The 27139-nt window shown below is 35.0% G+C and overlaps 2 protein-coding genes across 4 annotated transcripts in view; one reads left to right on the top strand and one right to left on the bottom strand.

Moving 5' to 3' along the window:
* Positions 1-245, bottom strand: part of TSPAN19 (tetraspanin 19) — a 208018-nt gene extending 207773 nt beyond the window's left edge. Inside the window, exon 1 of the mRNA XM_032493698.1 lies at positions 171-245. The gene's annotated coding sequence lies outside the window, so the exon portion shown is untranslated. The remainder of the gene's footprint in view (positions 1-170) is intronic.
* Positions 124-23079, top strand: ALX1 (ALX homeobox 1). Of its 3 annotated transcripts, none has more exons than XM_032493695.1 (5): positions 124-299; positions 569-844; positions 3701-4005; positions 7017-7145; positions 21127-23079. In XM_032493695.1, the coding sequence occupies exons 1-5, from the start codon at positions 185-187 to the stop codon at positions 21445-21447; spliced, it is 1146 nt and encodes a 381-aa protein (XP_032349586.1). In that variant the 5' UTR covers positions 124-184; the 3' UTR covers positions 21448-23079. The 3 variants fall into 3 exon arrangements, with proteins under 3 accessions (XP_032349586.1, XP_032349588.1, XP_032349587.1); XM_032493697.1 differs by having other exon boundaries at positions 197-299; positions 457-844; XM_032493696.1 differs by having other exon boundaries at positions 198-299; positions 385-844.
* Positions 23080-27139: the final 4060 nt, after the last annotated feature.

The raw sequence follows: 27139 nt of genomic DNA, 5'->3' as shown, positions 1-27139 counted from the left end.
GAAATAAAAGCCCTTTAGAGCAATACTTCCTTTCAAGTTCTTAAGACGCCTCTAAATCTTTCTGTTAGTGAGTGGCTGGCGTGGGGGCGGGGTGGGTACCGGGGGCAGGGCGGGCGGCCGGGGAGGGCGCAGAGAGCAGGAGTGGAGGGTTAACTGCTGTGCGATCTCACCAAGCTCTCCTGAAATGCCAGTCCACTGTCGCGTCGACAATGTTTCTGGGTGTCGTGGCTTCGTCCCTGCTGGCATTTGTCTGAAATGGAGCTGTCTGTCTAACCTAGGCCTGGACGCGCCCTGCCCGGGTAAGTGGGGGAAGATGGGGGTGGGGTGGAGGCGGAGGGGGACCCGGGGTGGAGTTAGTCGCCTGCCTATTTTCATATTCATTAGAACTGGGAGGTTGCCCGAGGAGCCCAGCTGAGTTTCAAGATATAAAAGCAACTTCGGGTGCCCCCTTTGCAGCCCGGACGTCTTAAAGGGCTCGGAGCCGGGCAGCTCCCGGCGCCGCAGCGCTCGCTTCCCCTTCGCTCCTCTCTGGCCCTCCCTTCTCCCGCCCACTCGCTCCCTCCCCCAGCGCTCTCCAGCTTCCGAGCCCCAGGAGCTCCGCGACAGCCTTCCAGGATTATGGAGTTTCTCAGCGAGAAGTTTGCCCTCAAGAGCCCACCGAGTAAAAACAGTGACTTTTACATGGGCGCAGGAGGCGCGTTGGAGCACGTTATGGAGACGCTGGACAATGAGTCCTTTTACAGCAAAGCGTCGGCGGGCAAATGCGTGCAGGCCTTTGGGCCCCTGCCCCGCGCCGAGCATCACGTGCGTCTGGAGAGGACCTCGCCCTGTCAGGACAGCAGCGGTGAGTCCCCTGCGCTGGCCGAGCTGCGGCAGCCCACCCGCTAATCCGGAGTGTGAGGACCGGCCCGGACGAGGAGGGCGGGAGGGAGGAAGGAAAGAAGGAAGGAAGGTGGGAAGGAAGGAAGGAACGGAAGACAGCAGGAGCGAGAGAGCTGGAGGGCGGAGGAAGGTAGTGGAACCACGCTTGTTTTAGGAAGCGGAGTTTTGGCTGCTGCAGACTTTGGGGGGAGCAAAGGAAGGGTGCCGCGCCGGGTTGCCTCCGGCCGGTTCTCTTTTTGCTGTGAGTCTTGTCCCCCACGGGTCCTGGAGTCTCTCTACCCAGGACCCCGGCGTAAACTGATAGGGCGCTAAATAGAGCGTAATTGAGTCAAGACAGCGGGCTTCCTCTGCGAGCCCGCCGCGCTGCCGGGGCAGGAGGGGCTGAAATCCATCACAGCTCGTTAGAGGACGTCACTATCTTCGCGAATAAGAAAACTTAGGTGAAAAACCTTTCTTACTTTCCAAGACGTAGCGATAGTTTTCTTTGTGAAGTTAGAGGATTGCGAGATTAGCTTGTGTAAATTTGTGATTTCTACTTCTTCGCATTTGCAGTACAGCAGATAAATAAGTGTTAAACGCCAAGTCACTTTATTTAGCTTCGGGCAAAGAATTCTCAATATAATCGCTCACTCCAGAATTCTGCATTGTCTGTTTTTCTGACTCCACATTAGAAGTCACCTAAGAAGCCTTTCGGAATGCTTCTGGGTGAAATCTTCAACTTTGAATGGCCAAGTATCTCAAAGTCAAAATGTTATCAAAACAAACCATCTATCTTTTCTATCTTGTAACCCAATACAAACCTATTTTTTTCAGATCGCGACAGCTAAAGCAAGTTTACAGTTCCAAGAGGACTTTTCCTTATCATTGTATATATTCCACAGTTGAGCTGTAAGGAGCGGGTTGCTTTAAAATAACAAACGAATTAAGTGTGAAATATTTACAACAAGCCTCCCGCCCCCTATTTTGATGGAGGTTCGAAATCTGGCAAGGCACTGGCTCATAGAAACTCATTTTCTAAATACTTAGTACACAGTAAGCTTAAAAAACGACCTCGTGTATTTTACTTTGTTCAACGTTGCAAGTTACTTTCGACTTCCAAGTTTAAATCAAAAATACAGGCGCAAAGGCTAGAGAAAATCAGTTAAATCTCAGTCACTTATTCAGAAAGACCCGAAAAATTGGTTTTTATTTTAACACACTAAAATTTTGGTTTCCTGGCTGTATTTCAGACCACAGCATCTTTATTTTGGAATTCTTAGGTGTATACGTAAAATTATTTCCACGGACGGGGTTTTTAAAAAATGGTTCTGAAGTGTCCTATGTTGACTGCTGGATATGACTCAATCATAATATTTTAAATTGTCAGGATTCCAAAATAAAAGAGATAGGTATTTTTAATACTTGATCAAGTTTTAAAAGAACATCATACTATTAAGATGAATTTTAATAGGGAAGTATTAAGTAAGATGAATGTAAGGCAACAAGAAGTCCGCTAAATTTAGTAAAATTCCTGTCTTTCTCCTGAGATGTCCTTACCCTCACGCCTGTTTCCCCTCCCCCCCCCCCCCCCCCCCGTCCCTAATTACCGCAGTTCCCCGTTAACTCTGACGAAAGAGACAAAACGGTACTGTTAGTCAAGGCTCTTCTTTATATTCAGTTTTACATCACATCTTCCTTTGCATAAAACCTATTAGGTATCTAAGTTATCTAGGTACTAAAGTTTAATATATTTGTATAATGATTAAAGCAGTTGTAAAAATACATTATGAAAGATAATTTTAAAACAGAAAAACGAAAAAAGTTTCACAGTTCATTGGATATCACTGTTGTGGCTGGGATGACCTTTAAAAAATGCTTCCCATTTCTTATGTGCATCCATTGCGTGTGTGTGTGTGTGTGTGTGTGGCACCGTAAGATATATTTTTGTTTTACATCATACTGCCAGCATGCACTCAAATCTGGAGGAAATCACTGAAATTAAAACATCTCTAAACAGAATGCCAGATGACATCCTTTATAATCTTTTAATATAGATGCTTTAATTTCTGTTCTTTACTAGAGGGAAAATTAAAAGCTTTTTGTCTTAAAACAAATTTCATGAGCTAAGCAGAAATTTATCATATTTGGAAAGAACCTGCGAGTTTTTAAGCTAAAGAAGTCTATTTAAATCTTACTTTTCTGTAGGAAACACTTTCAGAAACCAATAGCAAATTCACTTTTAACTTAGCAGATCACTTTTTTGAATTAAAATTTTTGAGTGCAGACATGAATATATAGTTAAAATCGTGGAAATATAGTAGAAACGATACTGTATCTTAAATCTCTAGTCCATAGGTTTTGTGTGGAGGAGAAACATAACTTTTGAGAAGAGTTTGAATTTTGGTTTACAGATACTATTTAAAATTGAAATATCTTTTTTGAGCCACCTAAGTAACTTAATTTTGTCTGCTGCAAATAAAATACGATATATTGGCTCACTTTTCAAAAATTATGCTCACCTAGGTGTTTTTTTAAAAAATGTAGAGCATCTTTTGACTACCTAAATTTGATTATAAATTATGTGCATAAGCATTACATGAATCCCGGAGAGGAGAACTGTATATTTTTGGCAGATGAGTTCAGTGTATACATTTTAAAATGGTTTTAAACCTGCCCAAAGTGAATTAATAATCGTACATAATGTGATGATCAAATTTAATACTGGCACAATAAATCATTAACAGATCGCTTCCCTGATGCTCTAAATTACTTCAACTTACTTCCTTCATGGAGATGTTTTGCAATCCTGAGAGCTGTTGTTTTCCCCCTCTGGGTACAGTGAACTATGGGATCACTAAAGTAGAAGGACAGCCTCTTCACACCGAGCTAAATAGAGCTATGGACAACTGTAACAGCCTCCGGATGTCTCCCGTGAAAGGGATGCCAGAGAAGGGAGAACTGGATGAACTTGGGGATAAATGTGACAGCAACGTATCCAGCAGTAAGAAGCGGAGACACCGGACCACCTTCACCAGCTTGCAGCTGGAGGAGCTGGAAAAGGTCTTTCAGAAAACCCACTACCCGGATGTGTATGTCAGAGAACAGCTTGCTCTGAGGACAGAGCTGACTGAGGCCAGGGTCCAGGTAGGAGCCAAATGAAGGCTTGGGGGTGGGTGTGTGTGTGTTTGGTGGGTGGGGAGGTGGGGGTGGGATAGTGTTCGAATAATTCAATAGCTGCATTTTACCAATAAAGGAAGAAACTGATTCTCCTACTGAACATATAGAACAGTATAATATATGCATGTCAGTCTATTAAAATTCCTTTTTACTTGCCGAGAATTTGACAACTCACACACAGGTATAAAACAAAAGAACACTTGAGTTGTTATATAGACATAGAAACTAACGATTCTTTTAAAAGAACATAATATGATAAATTTCTGATTTTAAAAAGTAATTTTTAAAGGATAAAAAGTCAGAGTTATAGCTCTACAGTCTAGTAATACATGTATTTTATTTTTCTATTTTATCAACCACTTAGGTTCTTTTTAGGTTATATACCCAATGTTGATAAGTTATTTGTGTAATAGCCCATAAATTTATAGTTTAAGATTGGAGTTATAATAAAACAAAGAAAAGATGAAACAATCTCACAAACTCCCAGTTGTTATATAAGCCATAAACTATTTTCACTGTACATAATTGAAGAAATATATAGCTCATCTACAATTTTCTAGCCCCAGGAATTGCCAATGCATGCCATTCCATTATAATTTTTAAAATCTAGATAACATGATTTTTGCCAAGGCAGTAGTCATAATAATCTTAAGGTAATTTTTAAAAATATAAATTTAAGTCAATTATATTTATAGATTATATTCAGATTATCTAATTGGATGATTCAATATGCTTAATTTCTAGTAATTTGAAAAAATAAAATTATACTGATACAACTCTTCCTTTTAGGCACATTTTATTTTTACTAGCTTTGCTATTTGTAAACTGTATTATTTCCCAAATAATAGTAATTCAGGAGAACGAACATTTCCTTTGTGTTTTTACTACTCTAAGTAAAAAAGTCCTAAGTTTTGCAATTCCTATAAACCACTAGACTAGAGAAGTAAATAAAATAGCAAAAAATTTTGTTCTGACTGGAGTAATAGTATTCCTTTTGAAGATTAAGCCATTGTAAGGCCCTCATACGTCAGTAAAGACAACATCTGGTGGTGCAGGAATAACAAGCAGCAGATTTCTGCTTTAGTTTGTGGAGACAAATGGTTACTTTATCTTAGTTCAGGAAGTAAATATATAGAAAGTTGATGCTAAGGAAGAATTTGGACTTGTGAAGTGTTAACACAACTCCCGCAAGTGTGTTTTTTGGCCTTGTGTTCCTATATTTAAATTAGTTATTCTTGTAACCATAGAAAACTATGTTTACACACTGAGTGATCAACTGTGCACAATGCAGGTTTCCCCTTTAACATCTCATCAAGTCCTGATTAATTCTGGTCTAAGACCCTGTGCAGAGAGCCAGCCTGCACCTCATTTACTCCGGTGGGTTCTCCTTCCTGCTTCTCACAGCAGAGTGGTAACCAGCCCCCATCTTAGGGAGATTGTCAGGGTCTTTTTCTCAATGAAAAAACTCTGATTACAGTTCCCTTAGTGCTCTCCTGGTGCCTGAGAGTGGGGGCTGCAAGAAAGTATGTTTTGTTTTGCTGTTGATGTGTCTTGGGCCCTGAAATAGTGGCTAGTACACAGCTCCCAGCAGTGTTCTAAGAAACTGTGCTGAACAGGTAGCTCTCTTTGCCTTCTTTCAATTGGAAAACACTTCAAAGTACCGTCTTCAGTTGGCAGTGCATGCTTACACCTCAGACTGAGCTTTAATATGTTTCCCTAAGTGTGAAGGTAAAGATATGAGAGCTTGGAATTGAGTATGAAACAGAGTAGAAATTTAAAGTAAATGTTAATGAAAGGTTTTTGATAATTTGCATTTTTATCGTTTATTTCCAGCTTCTCTAAATATTTTATATTCTGAACATGGTTCTGTAAAGACTGAAGAGTTACCCTAATAGCTGCTCATGTAATGTTGACTCAAAAATGTCAAATTATACATATTGAATATAAAATTCTGTATCTCCCTTTGATACCTTAAAATAGTAAAGTGAAGATTCTGGAGAGCTACTAGTGTGAATTAGTGAATATTTAACCCTCTGAGGAAGACAGCTGTTATGATGAATATTCCTAGTATGTCATTAATTAGATTTAGAAGATTTGGAAGACAGTTTAGGGACTTTGTCAGAGGCCGCACTAACCCACAGGCTTCTTGACACTTGGTTATACTGCCCTATTTATTTTATTATTTATATTATCTGTAAATCTTTTAAATTGTAGAAATGATTTTGAGTATTATGAGCATTTTCTATAAGAGAATATAAATGTTACTAGTGGTGTAATTTATGTAATAAACAATTTGTATATTTTAAAACCATAGTTCAGCTTCAGGTGGTGCCATTTTATATACAGTCTTTACCATGTTCAATATAATATATATTCTTAACATTTTATGTTTCTAAATAGTCATGATATTTCTGCTGATGCTATTTGTTTTAGATGTACTGTTTATGTTTACATTTTTCTAAGTTTTTCTAAATATGAGTACAATCTAGAAGAGTCTTCACTTTTGTGACATTTTTAAAGGTAATTGTTTTGACAGACCCAGTTATTAATTGGTTATAGATTGACTGAGTTAATGGATAAGCCCGAACTAAGAAGTTATGAATGTTGTCCAGACTTGCAGCATTCTCTGAGAGGAGGATTGTCTGTGATAATTTGGAGATATAAGGTGTCTTCAAGATCATATAATCTGATTCTTTTTTATCTTCCATAAATGGAAAAAACAGAGGCTCAGACATTTTAAATACATTTTTAGAAGTGTCTTGTGTCTTTTTATTAAATTTTATTGCCTCATGGATATGGCACTTCTCAGGGTAAAATAGAAAGTTAAATTTGTGGATCCTCCCTTGACATTAAAACAAAAATCCCTTTATTAGTAAGTTTGTTCACCTTGTTTGCCTTGCTGATTCAAAATTTTTGAACATCACATTTACATTATCAACTATATCTTTCCTAAAATTCTACTTTTTTAAAAAAATTAGGTTTGGTTTCAAAATCGAAGGGCCAAGTGGAGAAAAAGAGAACGTTATGGCCAAATCCAACAAGCTAAAAGCCACTTTGCGGCCACCTATGACATATCAGTTTTGCCAAGGACGGACAGCTTTCCACAGGTATGGTAAACTGCACGGAGTGCTGCCTGAGAGGAAGAGGTGTGGGTTGTATGTTCTTAAATGGGCTAGTATAGGCTTTATTGTATCCACTGGAACAAGAATGAAAAGTGTAACCTCCTGACGACTTTTTCCATGTTTCTTAGATTTTTATTTTATTAAAATATTGATTGATTTTTTTTTCCAGAGCCATCCATTTAAAAATATGTCAGGGTCTCTTCCTTGGTATACATTGCGACAACTTAAGTAGCATCATTCAAGAGTATGTCTTTTAATTACTCTATGTTCTAACTAATTCAGACCCACTCCCTTTGTTAACTTTTAAAACACATAAAGCATTGCTTGGCATGCTGTCTTTGTGGTTGCTCTTTCCTAAACCATACCATAACAGTGTCAGATGTGGCCTGTGCAACCTTCAGGTCCACTTAAAAATATCTTTATTCCTATGTTGTCTTTTCAGCTTTGAAGTTGCTCATTGTTTCCAGGAAACATTTAGCCCTTTGTGACTTAAAACTATATCGAATTAGTACTGGACATAATTTTTTAAATATATCATATTAAGAAATGCTTCTTTTTATAATGGAAGCCCTCATCTCATTTCAGAGAGTATTTAGAAATTCTTTTTCTTCTTATTTTCCCTTTTAATTTAGAAATTTTTTTCACACTTTGTAATTCATGTAAATGAAATTATTTATCTTTCTAATTGGATATTACTTTTCCCTAATATTGAATTACAATCAAAATTATATTTGATACATGGTAAGGGACATGTGTATTATAAGGAACAAGTCATTTGCTATTTCATTTCTTATTGTTTAATGCTACTTTGAAAACAAGTATGTAACGTACACTGATGCAATACCTTGATAGTCCTGTAAACAAATCATTGCATCCCAAAACTTAAGAGTATTTATTTTCTTCAACTGTAAATTCATACCTGTGAGCATGATTCAGTCCTTTAATTTCATGCTATCTTTGTGTTCTTGTGCGTTTCATGGTTTTTAAAAAACCTATCTTGAGAACTTAACTCCTCTAGATAAATTCACCAAATTCCTTAATGTAATGTTATACTGTATGTGAACAAGAGCCTTAGAGATCAACCAGTTCAGTTCCTTTATTTTAAAAGTCAGGAAAGCAGATCCAGGTGAGTTAAAAAAAAAATTGGTCCGTGATCACACAATGGTTCCTTACAGGGCAGTCTACAAAGGGCTTCTACAGCTAAGCCTTACCGCTGCAGTTTGCTAGAAGACCAACGTTATGGGTACCTTTGGAATAAATACCCACCCATACCTGCCTTGGGAAGAATCTTGTTTCTCTCACTTTAAAAAATGATGTTAAAGTAGTTCCTTTACATTTTCACATTTTCTTCTACTTAAAAGCATGTATACACACACACACACACTCACATACTCACACACACTCCAGGTTATTTAATATCATTGGGCTAATGAAATTTTACTCATCAAATATTTCACGTGTCCTAGCTGAGTTCTAAACAGTGCTGTGAGGCTGTTCCCCTCTAGGCTGTAAGCTCCGTGAGAGTGGGCACTGCGGTTTTCCTCGCTGTCCACCCCACTGCAGCCCTCGCTGGGTCAGGCACTGTTCTAAGCAGGGAACATGTATTAACTCATTCCATCCTCACCACAATTATGCAGTAGGTATACCTAATTATCCCTAGTTTTCAAATGGGGAAACTGAGGCACAGAGAGGTGAGGTATTTACTCACTTTGGTTAGTGGCGGTGAAACCCAGATCTGAGCAGAGGCGCTCTGGCTCTCAGGAGCAAGATCCAAACCCCCGCAGTAGACTGTCCCTCCCAGTAAATACATTTGAATGATTGAATGGTTAATAAATACCAACAAGCATAAGGCTCAAGTTGCATTATTCAAGTCTGCAATTTAGTTCAGGGAAGCAGAGAATGTACCCAGAACCAGTGAAATAACAAAAAAAATCATGAGGATAGCATGTGCTTTATATGATTTTGAACTGCTTGACTGTGATGACTTTAGAAATACTAAAGTCACAAATTATGGACTCTTTTCAAAAGGACTTTAAACAGTTGTGTTGGTAAGTCTGTCACACAACACTTGTCTATAATGTATCTTCTTTTACCTAATTATTTCAATCTTTATTCCTTCCCTTCTAAGCCCCATTTCTGTCTGCCTGCCAGTTCTCTGCTCTTTGCTGTTGGTTGCCTTATCTCTGCCCCCCTTCTTCTTCAGGACCATGAAACATGTAGAGTTGTGCTAAACATAACAGTTTACTCCAACTAGTCACCCTTTTTTCCTAGAATTGTCTTGCCATTTCATTATTGGGCCTCACAGCTTTCGATGTTATCAGTTAGCAGAATGAGGTGACCTAGTAGCTCAAGCAGGAAGGGAAATGCTACAAATTGTCCATTTGATAGTCTTTTTCACTACAACAAAGGATTAATTTAAAATTTTCCACTCACAGATCATGGAATTTTGCACTAATTCTCCTTGTGGCCTCTGCGTAATTTATGTCTATTGTTTATACTGCCTCATAATTTAAGTATGGGAACACAGAGTGCATATGTTGAAGTTATTTTGACAGTACAGTTCATTAACAGTGATTAAAAAAATAATCAATACTGCTAAAGCCACAGTGCTTTTCTATATGGGTAAGTCTTTTAATGTTTGGTTACCAGAAATTCTGAAATCAAGTGTCTCCCACTCCCCACTGTAGGTGTTGGGTAAAGTCACTGGAAAATTCCGTTTTAACTTAAAAATATGTGGTTGACTTTTTTTAGTTTGTTTGAAAAAAAAATTATGCTGAAGTTATGTCTCTAAAGCCTCAGCCTAAGGAAACTTTTTTTTTTAAATCATGTGGCTTGAAAATAGAAGTTTATAATGGGAAAAATAGGAACTGAAATAGAGTCTAACCAAGTCAGTGCAATGAGACATTGTATTTGGTTACTGTTACTAATTACAGAAAAAAATATTAATTACAAAAAAAGTTGAAACTAGAAAATGTTGGCAGCAGGGCAGAAATAAAGAATTAGCAATTTGGCAGGGAAGCAAAAACATATACAGAAATACATCAAAAACAGAAATGATTTAGAAAATGATCTCCTTAAGCTTACTTGTAGTAATAAGCCTGTGGATAATAATCTTACCTAGCATAAAGGTATCTATATATGACATATAACATGTTCACTTATGAGTAGTAATTAATATTTTCTAAAATATTCTAAATACTTTGTTTCCACTGGTCTTCATTATACTATAGTAACAACAGCCGTAAGAGTAAAAATAGTAACTACCAGTTGAGGGTTTATTTTAAGCCAGGCTTTCTTCTTAATGCCATTAACTCATTGAATTTGAGCCCAGATTTTTTTTTGCCTTCAGAAGTCCAGGGCTCTTCATGCAACATTTTGTCCTTAATCCAACACTGAGCAGTAAAATAGTTCAATTTTGACCCTAAAACATCACTTTACTTTGGAAAGGAAAAATGCTTCCACTTAAAAAATTTATAAAATAATAATATAAAATATTTTTTAAATGTAGGCACTTAAACTGTTGAAGATACTCTTTTCCTTAAGCTTGCTCATATTTGAGAGCAAACAAACATAAGAAAATGAGCACCCTTGATATCAGTAGTAATATGTCCTAAAGGTAGTATATTTTAATGTACTGAAAAATAGTGTATATATGCATATATTTTTTAAAGCCCTTTATTTTCGGCTCACAACACCATGTTTTAGAAAACAGGCTCATTGCTTGTGCTGACTCTGCCTCCCTCTGTGTTGAATTCCCTCCCCCTCACCTAAACCATATTTCTGCCCTGAGCCTCCTCTCAGTCCTCCTTCAATCAGTGCATCACTTTCTCACTGACATTGTGATGGATTGTGTGGAACGTCTGCCACACCAGTTAGGATATAAAGTATTTAAAAGATGATTAAATTCTTACGCACCTTTGTATTACCCCAGTATTAAGCAAATTATGTATACACTGACTACATTTGGAAAAAAGTACTGGTTCACTTCAGTATTGAGGAGTACATTATAAAACAAAAGTTAGTCTATTTTTAATAAAGCAAATGTTTCTGAATCCGTGCTGTTAGCTAACTCTGTGGTCTTAAGCAATTAACTTTTCCTCTTTGAGTCTCATTTTCCTCCTCTTTGAAAGGGATAGACTAGGAACATTTTGCAGGCTCCTTTCAGCTTTTATTATGTTTTTTTCCTTCCAGAGTTATTTGCATTTTATCCAACAAATATATGCTAGGAACTGTTTTAGGCATGGAGATTATATAAATGATCCAGACAAAATCTCCTGCTTTTTGGACAGATTACAAACTAGATGTAACAAATTCTTCAAACACTTCTTGATGCAAACTAGATCCAGCAGAGCAAAAGAGATCTTTATAATTTTGTCCTTGAGTTTAAGAAGCAGGCATCTATCTACATTAGATTCTAACTTGTTTCTAATTTATCAAAACCAAAGCAATTTTAAAATAATTATTTTTGGTGAATAAAATATTTTCTCTTTAGGTATAAACATTTTCTAGAAGATTATAGCCAGCCTTCATTCTTACAAGAAGGGCTAATTTCATACCGTGAGGTTAGGCTTGGATTACACGTGCATTAACTGTATCATTTACTAGCTGGGTAACTTTGGGTAAGTCTCTTGACTTCCTTGATGTTCCGATTCTTATTCTTTATAAAATGGAGGGATTGTTGGTGCTGGAGCTGGTGATCTTAGTGGTGTAGATGATGATGGTGATGATGATTATGATGGTGGTACCTTTTTTGTTATGAAGAGGGTTAAAGTGATTGCTAAACAGTCTAGGGAGCTAAATACTGGGATTTGAGAAGGGCCCAGGATGAATATATGACTATGGGCTTCCCAGTCGGGGAGTTGTGTGTTCAAATCCTGGCTCTGCCACTTAATAGATTTTTAGAACTTTGGCGAATGAGTTAATCTCTAGGAACGTTTCTCTTCATTTATAAAATGGTGCTAAAGGTTCATATGATATTTGTAAGGATTAAACAAACTAGTTTATGCTAAGTACTTAAGACATTGCTTAGTACATAACGAGTGCTCAATAATCATAACTCTGTAATAACCATTAGTAATTATTAATTTATTTCTTCAGTAGAGAGGTAGCTAAGTGGTTTGAATGTTCCCTTACATTGTAGCATTTAAACTAATCCAATCTGTGAGTAAATTTACTGTTTGGGGAGCTAGAGAAAGATCGAATTCAGTTAAATATTCTTTTTCTTTAAATTAGGGCATACCAAATATGGTAGCTTTAAGTAAATTTGAGCATATTCTTAATACACCAAAATTATTTTCTAATGAAGAAAATATTTTTATTGAAATTTCAAAAAAGGAATTGAAGTTTTTTCCCACCAAAATTTTCAGTGAGGGTTTATTTAGTATATAGTGAGAATTATAATTAAATCTATGTTTACAAAATGTACTAAGGGACCTATGCAGTGTCTTTGCTTTCTGCTTTTTAATTGATGGCTTTATAAATGTATGCCACTTGGAGTCTGAACATTCAGGTTATAGCTAATTTGTAGTCACTGGGGTAATTTAAAACACAGGTGAAGGCTGTATAATATTTCTAGTTTAACAAATTCTATCTCAAGCATTATTATACAATTTTTAAAAGGAAATTTTGACTTTTCTGTAAAATAGTGATTGTGAGGATATTGTTCACCCTTCTTTCTTCGATCACCAGTTTCCGAACTAATCTTAAGGTTTACCTTTACTTAAGCTAAATAAGGAATGTGGAACTTGTTTCCTTCAGCCACTGGGGTTTAGCAATTTAAAGGTATCTGGAGCAGTTTTTACCTTCAGAAGAAGTCTCACATTTTTCACTGTTATTTTTATTTTTCCCCAAATATTTGAAGTAAACAAATAACCCAAGGTCTTTTAAAAATGTTAATAACGTAGCTATACTTGATGCATCATGTGATGAATATTCTCATATCTGTGGAACAGCCAGTGAGATGGTCATATATCGTGATATTGTGAAACTGCCCTCGTGATGAATGGAGAGAAAAAAAATGTTAACGTCATCAGGTCAACAACTCGTACTGATAGTCTAGTTTCTCACTGATTGTAAGCACACATATTTAAAGTTATAGAAGGATATAAATTACTCAAACTGATGTAATTTTCACAATGAATAAAGTTGCTGATTTAATTAAGTATATGAATATATCTGTTTTCTATAATATGTATAAATAATATTTCACATATATTTAGATGTAGATGTTAAAAAAAATCATATGTAGCAGGAGGCAGATTTTCCCAGTATCTATTAGGTAAAAATGCAGCTAGACACAAACAGTGAATAATTTTTATTTTGTTGCAGATACAAACACTTGAAAGAGGTAAAGAATATACTCTAAGAGTAGTGAAGTGCATTCATGTTTTTAATATTGAAAATAGGCTTATCTTTTGAAAAATATAATATTGAAATTTAATGTGATTTAATGACTTTACACAGTAGTAATAATTTAGCTCATTTTTTGGCTTTTAATAAGTGACCACTGTTAAAGCATTGGATTTAACTGAATTGATCAGAAGTATTTTATATTTTACGAGGAAAGAGTAAATCAATAAATTGAATAGATTACTAAAATAAGTAATAATTTTAAAATGTACAAATAAGTTATTGAGGAGTGACAATGTTGCATATCAAGCATCAAAGTCTGGAAAGTCTATGAGCACAGACTGTGGATTAAAGCCCAAGTTCACATTCTTATTGTTACTGTGAACTTCAGGATAGACTTTAATCCAGAATTGTGTGTGTGCCGTATTTATTAAGCTGCATGTGTCTATGGGTTTTCTTTTATATTCTAAACTATGGAGCATTAAATAGAAAAAAAAAATTGCGCAAACTCACAGTTGATTTAAAAATCACAAAAATCACAAAAATAAAATTCCAAATTAGAGCTAACACAAATATAAGATGAATATAATTGGTAAGTTTACTCAGGATTTTAAAAATAAGTTCAAAGCTCATATATGACACCAAGTGAGGACCCTCTAAGATTAAAAATATACTGTGCAAAATAAAATATTTGCATACTTGACTTATATTTTGTTATTAAATCACACAGAAAACTTAATTTTTAATTTTTGTTTTTTGTAATTGTAAATTTTGTTGTAGTAGAGGAGTTGTCATTGAGAATGAATCAGGTACTGATGAATCAGCATAGCTATCATGCATGTATTAAAATACATGAAAAATAAGGTAACAAATAATTGGGAAATACTTAGTATGATCATTGTTGCTGGATAATGATAAAAAAAAATAGCAGATTCTAAGTGCTGATTGAATTGATTTGAAAAGTTTGATTTTAAGGCATGTAGGATGAGACTTCCTAAAAATCTTTTTTTTAAATGATCATAATTACTGTAAAATTTAAGAACACATTCAACAGTAAAGGAAAAGAAAATTATTCTTAATATTTCCTGTATCTTCAACTTAGAATATATTTCAAATATTATCTAAATAATACAAAATGTAGACACATTTAAATGTCATTATGAACATTTTCAGACATTAGCATTTCTTATGAGATTTAATGCTTTTCATTTTTGCACTAATGAGAGATAACACACTTTTATTTTTCAGTATAGTATTTTTCTTCTCAGTTTATTGGTCTTATATGACTATTACATCAAACAGTGATTTTTTTTTTTTTAACAGAAAAGTCACTCTTCCTTGGTCCAAATCCCTGTGCACATTTCTAAGATGAAATTTTATTTAAAAAATCAAAAGTAGCAATGAATATTTAATATGTGATCATTTTAGTAATATTATATGTTAAAATCACGTATTTTTGAAATTTTTGAAATATAAATTGATTCCCCCCAAAATCTTAGTATTTCTACATTATCTTAATTTTTTTTTTTTTTTTTGGTGAAAATTATACCTAATAAGAGGGCCCTGATGAAAACATGCCCTTATTTCTATCTCAGGCAGTTCCTAAACGTGCTCAGATTGATCTTTTCACTGCGTAATTAATTCAAGTTGGGACTTTTTTTTTTCCAGATGGACAAAGTCTCAGTGTGTTAGTCACTGGTAGCAAACTCACTATTTAGAAAAACACTTATACTCTTTCTCCCTGCCAGCAACCTACTGATGCAGTTACTAGAAAAGTTAATGGGACCTTAAAGTTAGTCAACAGCTAGAAATATCTGTAAGTTACTAAGCATGTGATTCTTATTAATATTTTACCACTCTAAATTTTAAAGGAAGGGATATGTTAGTAAAGAACGTAATAGTCCCTTCAAAAATTGAACTGCTTTTATAAAAAGTGATGTCTGCATTTTTAAAAAAAATAGACCATATAAAAAATTGGGTAAATTAAATTGTATAGTGATAATGTGATAATAAGTCTATACTATAAGTATTAAATAATACTAGAGTAATCAACAGATGTAAACATTTGTCAAAGAGGAAAAACCAAAATCAACTTTCAGATTTTAATGCAAAGAAGCTATTGCTGTAACATCATCACAAGTACCCCTTTGTGAATCCCTCATCTCTGTCTTTTTAAAGCAGCCTTTTAACCCCCACAGGGAAGCGTGGGGGTCAGTGTGAGGGCTGTGTGAGTATAGGATGATTTGTGTATCATGGTGTGTGTGTGTTGTTGCATGAGTGTACATACGGATATTGGTGACAGGTAGGAGCAGTCTATATAGAGAGGAGGAGTCAGGGTTAAATAAACTTATTTCAGTAGAAAAATATCATTTAGGTAGTTTTAAAGATGCTTTAAAATTAAAGAATAGTTATTACTCATATATTTTCATATTGTTCAATATTTCTGTTAAATCCAAATGAAATTCCATAGGCTAGTGTCTCCTAAATTGCACTGGCATTAGGACATAGAATATATAATGCTATCAGGAAGCTATTGGATTTTTTTTTCACATCATGCTACTTTACAACTAAGGCAAAGACTAACAGACTTATGTTTTATTTAAAAGTTTTTTTAAAAGTATGAAAAATTCCTCACTGCAATAAAATCAGTAAATATATTAGAAATATATACCAGGTTTAGCATACCAAAATTTTCCTCATAGTTTTGGTTATACAAAGAATATATCTATATCCAGTTTCTAAGATGAAGATAAATGAGATTTATAATTTCCTATTCATGATTTACCCTGTTACTTCAATTCATGACAGATATATATCCATAGTGAAGAACTCTGAATATATATGCGTGTACTTCAGTATTAACTCTCTCCTTCTTAGCTATTGCTTTTAATTCCTTGGGAGGGAAGTGAATGCTATATGAATTTTTTTTTCAATTTGGAAAGACTCAGACAAAAAGTCAGTTTTCCTCCCAAATTCAAAGTCATGGAATAATTAAGTGTTAACTTTTTATTTGACTAGAAAAATATGAAGGGGCAAACTTTCAAAGTGGAGTAGTAAGTCAGCTGAACTTCCATTCATGCTAATGGGAGGTAGTTGGCTAAGTTCCCTGGGCAGTGCTTTGAACATGCCCCCAGAAATTTTAAAAACTTTGTGAACCACATTAAAACATGGAATATTTTTAGATTATCCACTCCTTTTAAATACAACAAAGAAGAAAAAAATGTAAAGGGAGGCAGTCTTTTTTTTTTTTTAAAGCACACAGGCAAAAAAGATGTTGGCATTATTCAGTGATGTTCCTGATTTTTGTTAAGCCCTTGAATATGATACAGTTAGAGGCCTACAAAATAAGTATTTCATGCAGAGCACTGTCATTGTAGGTGTCTGTGAAATAGTCCAAAAAAAAAAAAAAAAGGTCCTATTTAGAAAAAAAAATGCATACTTTCATTCTAGAATTTAACAGCAAATGTAATATTTCTTTTCAAGAGTCAGAGAGCAAGATTTTTGTACAGCTTCTCTGGTGACAAATAAATATGCAGTTTTAGACAATATGACAGGGATTCCAGTACTTAGTTTTAAAATGACCATTTTTTTTTAACAATAGGATTGGATGGAGGGATGGAGGAGACAGATTGAGCCCACCTTGACAGCAGCAGATTTATTAAACTATAAACTCAAACAGTTTTGTTGTTTAATTAGATATCACCTTCAAATATTAACAGAAGTAGATGCTGTAGAACAAAGATGACACCTGCCAGGTTATTCCTGTGGTGGTCAGACATCTCAAATATTAACATTCTCCTGTCAGTGCTGGGTGTTAATACGGGTGAGGGGTACTGACAACCCCCAGCATATCCACAGGAACGTGGCTATAATGATATGGTCTGGAAGCCTTGTTGTATGAGGAGTGCTTAAAGAAAAGAGACTTGTGATTGTATGATAATTGCCTGATGATATTCAGAGATTTTCACAGGTGAGAAGGATGCTGCTTATTCTGTATTTTAAGGAACAGAAATAAAAGCAACAGACATAGGAAGATAGCACTTAACTTTTTTACAGAACTCTCCAAAAGGGAAAGTAATGTTTTTCTTTTTCTAAACAGGGTGAGCTTCTTTTATCATAGGAATTAAACATAATTGAAAGTGTGCAAGGGTTTTCTGCACTTAGAAGGAAGTTGGGCTTCAGCAGTATTTCAGAACTGCCTGTATGGATTATCATCTTTGCCATTGTTTTAATACAAATCCCCTGAGCCGCACCGCATGCTTAATGAATCAGAATCTCCATCTGATGTGTCTATGTTGGAGAATGAGTGTTTAACAGAAAAAAGAAAAAGGGAAGAAAAAAAAAACCTGCCTAGGGAAATGTAGTCAACGGGGTCTAACTATGTAATGTTCGTGATTTCTGTTAAGATTACAGAGTATGGTGATTCTAGCATTCAAATCATGAAAGAAAATCTAGATATATTAGCATGAGTTGTCCAGAACATTTTGATTACATCAGCAAGATGGGTAAGTCCAAATTTTATATTAGGACTCATCTTAGAGATTTTTCCGTCATTGAATAAATGCATGTTAAGGTTTCATCAGGTGTATGTTAGGCCTACAGATAAGGAAACATTTGTGCTTAAATCACTGGGGGTTTTTACCTTCAGAAAGTAGAGTCTCTGAACACCTGCCAAGTTAGGGTTATGAATAAGTAAAGAAGCAATTTCAACTCGTAAGACTAGTTTTTGTCATTGTGGCATTCCTGAAGGTTTCCTGGGTTCAGATTTGACCTCTAACATTGGAGTGACACAGTCTTGGGCGAGTTTTTTAAACTCTCTGCTCTATAGTTTTACCTTCTACAAAGTGGGAATAGTAAAAGCACACACCTTTTAGCGTATTGGAAGGACCAGAAGTCTTCATAATGCTTGGCACATGGTAATTAATCAATAACTTGCTGTCATAAGCGTAGTCTCCATCATTACTGTCATGCTTTAAACATCCAGAGGGGATGCTTCAGAAGAAGCAGAACGCCACTTCACTGGGATGGTTTTTTTATGATTTGCTTCTAACTTTTGCTATAGAAACCAACTAGATCCCCCAAGTCAAGTGAAAACATGAAGGAATTTGAAAATGAATGAAGGGGAAGAGAGGGGAGAGACAGAGATCATGGAAACAGGACATAGCAGTAAAAATGTGTGGCAGCATCACTACCTGTGGGAACATTTGGGTCTCTTCTCAAGCCCAACTTAAATACTGCTGTTAGTAACTTGCTTTACCAGTCTGCTCTGTTCAGAAAACATTTCTATACGTTACATTTCATCAGAAGTAATGCATTTAAAAACTTGCTTGATCATGTTCAGGTAAGAAGTTTTGATCAAAATAAAAATATTTGCCCATGTCATGGAAATTGGAGAATTTCTTTTCATTTTATCCATGGATTACTGTTAATTCTTTTAGGGGGAAAATATTTTAAGTGTCAACTTGTAGATTACCTTCCTGCTTTTACTTTCCTTATTTTTTTCTTTTTTACCTATTTGGTAAATATATTTCTATGCATTAGGAATATGAGTAGATGACTTTAATAATAAATTCTAGCAACACTGTATAAATTGAGAAATCCTTCCACACACATAAAAAGTAAGTAGTCTTTCTCCACCACTGTCTTGCCTTTCATTTACTTTTTTCAAAAGTAAGCAAGCAAAGTCACTTTCATTTCCTGAGAGCCCTTTTGTCAGACATGTGATTGTGGTTTCTGCAGTGTAGCACAATGTTTGATTGAATTTCAGAGGGAAGTCACCCAGATCAAGTTAGAAAAGCTAGTTTGACAGAGTAATGACATTAGCAGCCCCTCTTGTTGGTTTGAGATACATAACTCAGCAATCACTGGCACCAATCATCGTATTTTGACTGAAGCGGGATGCATATAGTAGAATGAACCAAAAGTAAAACAACGTAACCCATGACAATTTAAGGATGAATAAAATATGCAAGTTATGATATATAGATAGATAGATAGATAATATCTATAGATATCTTTCACAGATTTGACATATTTAAAGCAGCTTAGAAAATATTTATTATAAAGAACTACTTTTAAAACAACACTAAAATGAGCATCTTGCCAGTCGTTGAAACCCCACCTAAGGGATGAAATTTGACTGTTCGGTTTTGAAACTAAGTGACAGAGTAACATGTTTACAATCGTGGTCTAGAAGATTTATTAACATATTTTCTGCAGCTAATTGAAAATAAGTTGTCTTTAAAAAGTATGATTTAAGCTTGAGCATTGTAAGACTACGCCAGACTCTATATTTTTGTGTAAAAATAAATATAAGAAAGCATTTCTTGTATATATGTTGAGATAATTGACGACTCTGTTCTAATTATCATGATTTAAAAAAAAGAAATCCAGATGGGGTACACGTATAAATTGTTGCTTGTGTTCCAGTTTAAATCTACTGTAATAATATTGCAAGAGGCATGTAATTTTTAAATTTCATCTTCTAAGGCTGCATGTCTCTGCCTTGCTACACCATGCAACATTTTCCTCCTTTTTGCCCAGATCCTGCCGTTTGCCATGATTTTCTCTGTGCTTCTCAGTAATGCATGTGATCACTGTTTTTTGCCCTTGTTTAAATGGCTGGTCTAAGATACATCCTATTTAGAATTCACAGTACACAAATTCTACTAAGTGTTGCTTTTACATAATGGTAGCTTGAGAGAAGTTTGTATTTGCTGGTAATGCTGCACTGAATTGTTTCCTGTAGAGATTTAATAAGATGAAATGTGAATTTTGGGGGGCACAAATGATAACCCAGTTTTCAGTCTTATGTAAGATGTTTTCTAGCACTTTAATTATACTTATATGATATTTTTGCTAATACTTGCATGTTTTTCTTAGTTGTGCTTCCATTTTTTGGTAATGGTCATGTTTTAGAATTCTAAATTTCTTTTATGTGTCATACTTCTGTTGCACCCTCACTATATCATATATAAATCAGAGTAAATGTTTCAAATATGTGTATAATTCCCCTATTCACAGAGCTATGTATTCAAGACTATAGGAAATGAAGAAAAGAAAGGGTAAACATTTTCCAGAATGAGTTTGATCAAAAATATCTTTACAGAGCAAACAGCCTGATGTCAGCAATGATTTGCAGCAAAAACTACCACACTGAGAGTCCAACTGTGGAACTTAAAAAAAAAAAACAAAAACAAAAACAAGCAACTGTGTACCTTTGTTTAGAAAGATGAAAACTGTCTTTAAGCTTAAAACTGTACTTCTAACCACTTTTTAAAGCACATGAATTGGTCGGGAATCATGACTAAAGCTTCCAGATTTTATTTTAAGAATCATGACTATAAAAAGAATCCTCAAGAGGCTGACATGTTGTGAGAGTATTTCATGTGGTCAAGTATGTGGGTTTTGGTGATCTATTATAGGACAACAAGCCAGAAGAGTCTTTCAAATAATTATTTCTCAGTAATTGCTTCATGTACTCAGAACGTAATTACAGACCACCCTATGGGAGCCAGCAGTGAACAGTGAACAAACTTTGGTAAATGCAGTTTAACAAAAGCAAGAGAACAAAAGTGAGAACGCGTAAATGTAATATTTGTTGTTTTATATATTCCAGATTCAGAACAATTTGTGGGCAGGAAATGCAAGTGGTGGTTCTGTGGTTACCTCGTGCATGTTACCACGTGACACTTCCTCCTGTATGACACCTTACTCTCACTCGCCTCGGACAGACTCCAGTTACACAGGGTTTTCAAACCACCAGAACCAGTTCAGCCACGTGCCCCTCAACAATTTTTTCACTGACTCTCTTCTTACGGGGGCTACCAATGGACATGCATTTGAAACAAAGCCAGAGTTTGAGAGGAGGTCCTCCAGCATCGCAGTGCTTCGAATGAAAGCCAAGGAGCACACTGCCAATATTTCTTGGGCCATGTAACATACAGTGCTCTTTTATTTTTCTCTTAGTGGCAAAGTAAAACATTCTTATTTCTCATATTTAAAGGATACCACAATAAGCTGCTGTGTGTGGAATTGCTAAAAGGTCAAGATATACAGTGAGACCAGCTTAAATGAATAGTTGTTATTATTTAACGTTAAAATCTAAGAATGAACTTCTGAAAAGACTCAATAGGTTTACCATGCACCAGTCTCCACAAGCGCTGTTTTAGTAGAACGTTTTTTTCCCTCTATTGTACAAGTCGATGAAATATGATCATGCAACTTCTTAAAAGAATAAATGTATTAAACAAATTCCTCTGTTATAGATTGATTTATGTTAGTTCTGAATAACAAGAAATCCCTTGTAAAATAATACATGGAAAAGGAGGAAATGCACTGGGGAAAAATGTCAAGATACCAAAGCTGTCAGGTAAATATTGAAGCAGGGCATTTTGGGGAGTTAACTGCCATTTCTCCCTCTCTGACTCCAAGACACAATGAGCATATACCCTGTTGCTGAGAATTTATCTGCAGGCCTCGAAGATTTTTTTTTTTTAACCTCTAGATATTTCACTCCATGAAAAAAGAACTCTTCTGAAATGACCAGCATTTGCATGAAATCTTTGGTCATCGTTTCCTGAAACCACGTGGCTAAAGGTGATAACTGAAATATCCCGGTGTGATTTAAAATATAGTCACGAGAATAGTTTTTATAAATGCCATCTTTTTCATGAAAAAGCCAGCATGAACTCAGTGATTGGTTATCCTACACAAGAAAAAAGGAAAGTTACAAAACCCACTGTTGCTTTTAAACTAAAATTGTATCAAACTGTACACACAAACATCTAATAAATACACTCAAGGAAATATTTTCAGTTAAAGGAGCAGCAAATTGGAATTGATATGTTCCTCGAATACATGCAAGTGCATGTATGTGTGAGTTTGTTTTTTGACATAGAAGCTGTGAGCATTTTTTGCTACCATGGTCTTGCACAGGGAATCAAAATGTCAGAAGGCGCTCTAAAATTTCTGGTGGAAAAGAAGAAAAATACATTGCATCTGGAAAATTGCTAACCCCTTTGATTTACTTCTCCTCCCTTTCCCCTGTCACATTCCAGGCTTTTTCAGATGAGTGAAATGTCAGCCTCCTTGAAAGACTCGTAGGTTCATAAAGGCAAAGTAAATTAATTGAAATGAAGACGACGTCCATGGCTTGGATCAGAGCACGATCTGCTCCTTGTACTTCTTAGAATCTTCCCTGTGGTTCCTGCCGCCTTTAGGGAAATGCTTGGTGGCTCTAAGGCTAAAGGACAAGAATAAATGAATTTTGAAAATTAAATTTCAGAAAAAGTCTTTACATCCAGTAAGCGTCTCCTTCTAGTGGGAAAATATTTACAGCAGTTTGACATCTTTTGTAATAAAATTTTAAATCAAGCCGATGATGGAGATGAGTGATGTCCTAAACAAACATTCTTTGACTCCATAAAAACTCTGTTCTTTATTACTTTTGTGTTCTCCCTTTTTAGTTTTGTTCCCAAGACAAACTTGTTCAACTTTGGCCCTGAGAATTATGCTTACATGCAGGAGCTTTTGTTCAAGGATTGTTTAGGCAGCTGTTAAATATCCTTCATGTTTTAGGAGAGAATGACTTCTTTTAATATACTCATATATGTGGCCGATACGAATTTATGAACTAAAACTTAGAACTAAAACGTAAAATTTTCTTTTTAAAAATTTCCCCAGCCAATGGTTTCCATGTTCATTTTCTTCTACTTTCTTAATTGAAATTGCAATGTCCCTTGCCTAATACCTGATATTTTTTAAATGAGAAACAAAACTCATTTTTGAATCAAGCTTGAATCTCACTTCATTCTTTAGTTTTCCTCCTTTAAATTTTTCTCATTATATTCTGGTAATTAGCTGGAGCTTCTGTAACTCCATTCTTTTTTATTTAAATAGCATCTTTTTAATTGAGGGTCTACATCTTCAGTGCTTTGTATAAATTTAATTCAATAAGCACATTTTTTTTTTAAGCACCTGTAGTGTGTGAAATTCTGTTGGGGAGAATAAAATAAATAACGGAATCATGGTTCTTGTCCTTGATGAGTTCACAGTCTTCCTGGACAGACACATACATGCCTGAAGTTTGCACCCTCAACCATGCTTAACATTTTCTGAAGGCAGTAAGAATTTTACGGATTTTTTTTTCTGTTAACGTTCTGACCTTTGTTTTTATTGGCTGAAAATTTTACTATGTATTTAAGTTGCTGCAATGTAATATAAATGAACTTTTGATGTAATAGGATGTGATAAAGCTAAAACAAAGAGTGCATAAATGAACTTCCTGAAAATTTTCTCTAGCTCGTCTGAACTTAGGTTGAACAAAGTTTTATGTACTAGAATTCACATCACTCACAAAAATGTTGAACTTACTTAAGAAAGGAAAAACCAAGAGGCATTTCATTGGCTTTTATTTGGGCTCATTACTGGCAGTACTGACGTTGAGTGTTTTGGTTCATTACATAGTTGATTCACTTGGACATTTGTTCCCATAACAACCTCAGCCTCTATTTGCCCCTTCAACATATTTTTCTTGCACAGATGGTTTTATATGATTCTTAAACTCTTATTTCCGAGTGATTTGGTTAAGGTTTGGACCTTATGATAAGAGATAAATTTAATGGAGTATTAGGTAAGTTTTGTAGTTTCTTTCATAAACATAAAACTAAATTTCTGAAAATGGCTTGTGGAATTTTGCAAATATATCATTTACTTCTTATGAATATTAAATACTGATTATTTTCTTATTTAACTTCTTATGAAAGCAGAAAAAGAAAGCCACTGTAATCTTTGCCCTTGGTCCTGACAACATATCTGAAAAGAATAACAGAGTTACTTAACCTGTGTAACCTTGAGGAAACTCATGAAATCATGTGTATAAATTACTGGAGTGTATTAGTTTCATCGTTTCAATAGGCTATTGATTTTTTACCAAGGACGGCGGGGTAAGGGGTGGACCGCTACACTTAACACAGTTTTTACAAAGATGGTAGGTTATTGTTTCCTTTTAGTGTCTTTGCTTTCTCCTCTCAAATACTGGGTGCTTATTTGACTTCATAGTACAATTCATACATCACCTCCCTGGGTTTTATATAATGCTGTTTTATATATAATGTTGTAGTTTTAGTTTATCAGTGACTGAACAGTGCCTTGGCTAAATAAGAAGTGAAGAGATCAACAAGATTATTTGCATAAACTGTTTGAAATTTTAAAATAATTTTCTACATTTGCCAGTGACCGTGACTTTTTTCTTTCAACGTTTAAGTCAAATAGTATTGTAAATGATGAGCAATTGTGTTAGATAGATTTTTTTTTTCATTAAAAATAATGACCACTTTTGCTGGCAAATATTTTAGGAGAAATATGGAAACTGCCTTATTTTTCAAATCCCTACTTCTGGGGGTTGATTTTTGTTCTCTCTGATTAGAATATGGAGATGTTTGTTTATTATTTAAAACATAGTTTCTAACTTTAAGACAGCTCTGCTTTAAGAAATTAGGCATCTAAAATTCCAACAGACATTGTTTCTTTATAACTATTCATATTTTGCATTGAAGAAAGTATGGCTTTTAATGAGGGAATTGATTTAATAAAATGATGCATTAAATAGTGCTTTTGTTCTTAGCCTCTCAGTCTCATTATATATATTTTATAGAAGACGGCAGTAATGGCACTACTGATGCAAATGAGAACAAAGTCAGAAGTGAAGTGCCTGACAATAGACTCAGCATTGATGGCACGGAGCCTCAGAAATGGATTAAATGCGTTACTGGTTTTACAGTATATAGTAAATGGCTAAAACAGGACTTTGTTTTGTTTCAGTAACTTTCCTTTTTAAACATATTGCCATCATTTATCCTGAAAAGATATCACGACAGGGTCTAGCTAATCCTTCAATTCTGCTGCATAAAATAATAGAGAATTAAGGGAAGTTTTTTCTTCTGAGTCTTAGAATTGTATACCAGTAGGCGTTTTTTAAGTTCAAGGGGTAAATAAATGACTTGAGTATTTCATCATGACAATATTTTATAGCATGTCTAACTGCTGGAAAAGAGACATTGCATTCTGAAGTTTTTCATGCGTCTTCAAATAACGTGTACATGTAATATTTTATCTGTTTACCTTGACATAGACTTTAAAGACTTAAGACAATAATTCAGAACAATTACCAGCATTGTCAGAACATAAGTTTTCAGTAGAAGGCAAAAGGAGCCCCCTACAGGTGACTGGTGCAGCCCAGTTAGGGAAGGTGAAAAGATTCAAATGCTTGAAATCTCCCCGTGTCACTAGAGCCCAGTTCATAACGTAGGGAGAGTGGGTGTAGAAGGGTGTATCTCTGGACAGAACTCCGAAAATGCACAAACTGAGACAGAAAAATAATCATATATCTATCTCCAATAACCCCTAGAATGAAACATACAGCATTTTCTTTTATTTATAAATATGGACAACAAATCTGAATAGTTTTAGCAGTACCTGTGACTTTGTCACCAATAGAAAGAACACGTATTTTCATATTATATTTATTGGAGTTATTAAAAATATCTTGAAATAATTATAATTCAAGTTTATCGCTTGATTAGGACAGTTTTCAAACGTCTTCAATAGTTTTCAGACAAATTAAGGTAGTTTTTAACTCTGTTGCTGGATCTTGTTATTTAATCTGTCAATAAAGATGTACCGATTATAACTATGTCCTAAAATTAGTTCTGTAAATATTTGGACGTCTGTAGTTCCATGTAACTGGTTTCCCGCTTAAGCCTATGCATTTTAGTTATTTGAAAACATCTAAGAAGGGGTTCACAAGATCACTAAACGACCAGAGGGCTCCCTAGCACAAAAGGGATTAAGAAACCCTTCTGATGCACCAGGGTCATTTCTTCAGATTAAACAATTTTTCGTCTTAGAGGATGGTCCTAAATTAAAGAATGAGTATAGCAGAGTGTGTAATGACTTATCAGATTATCTCTTACTAGCAGAATGTAGGGCTGAAAGAGAATAGGACTTTTCAGAGCAGGCAGCCCCAGGGCATTCGATGTTGAATGAATGAATGAAGGAGGCATTTCAGTGAGGATCACTAGGGAACCAGGACTCGATAGATGGGGGCTAGGCATTTGGGAAGAGGCAAGTGGTTCAAATGGTTTGCGGAGCATCATGGAAGGAGTTTGGCTTTAGGAATCCTGCTTCTATTACTTTTTAGCTTTAAAGGTTTAGGAAGGTTATCATTCCTCTGAGCCTTAATTTTGTCATGGATAATTGGGGGGAAAAACTGTATAAGGCTTTAAATTAACAAGGCACTTTCACATTTGTATATTTAATATCATCTCCATTTCACAGATGAGGAAATTTATAGTGAAAATATAAGGAACGTCTAAGTCCAATGACTCTCCTTCTGATGTTTTATTCCACATGCTTTTCTTAAAGCTATGAAGAAAACATAATTGAAATATGTTTTTGAAAATATTTTATCCTAGTCTGTGAGTACTTAATTTAAATACTTTCTTTACAGACTCTTAATTTTTCCTCCCATGGAGTCGATGTTAGATTTTTGTCTTCCTTTTCTTCATTTTTTAAATCTTTAAATTCAGTTTTACTCAATTTATCAAACATTTGTTGGGAACTCTCTTTAT

This window comes from Camelus ferus, chromosome 12, assembly GCF_009834535.1.
Source record: "Camelus ferus isolate YT-003-E chromosome 12, BCGSAC_Cfer_1.0, whole genome shotgun sequence".
Classification (NCBI taxonomy): Eukaryota; Metazoa; Chordata; class Mammalia; order Artiodactyla; family Camelidae; genus Camelus; species Camelus ferus.
The sequence above is the reverse complement of the archived record's forward strand: the minus strand, read 5'-3'. Positions and strand labels throughout refer to the sequence as shown.

Bases quoted from the DNA above. Each gene is read 5' to 3' on its own strand.
- ALX1 (XM_032493695.1), top strand. From the start codon at position 185: ATGCCAGTCCACTGTCGCGTCGACAATGTTTCTGGGTGTCGTGGCTTC. The intron at 4,006-7,016 runs GTAGGAGCCAAA...TAAAAAAATTAG, and splicing joins TGACTGAGGCCAGGGTCCAG to GTTTGGTTTCAAAATCGAAG. The intron at 7,146-21,126 runs GTATGGTAAACT...TATATATTCCAG, and splicing joins GGACGGACAGCTTTCCACAG to ATTCAGAACAATTTGTGGGC.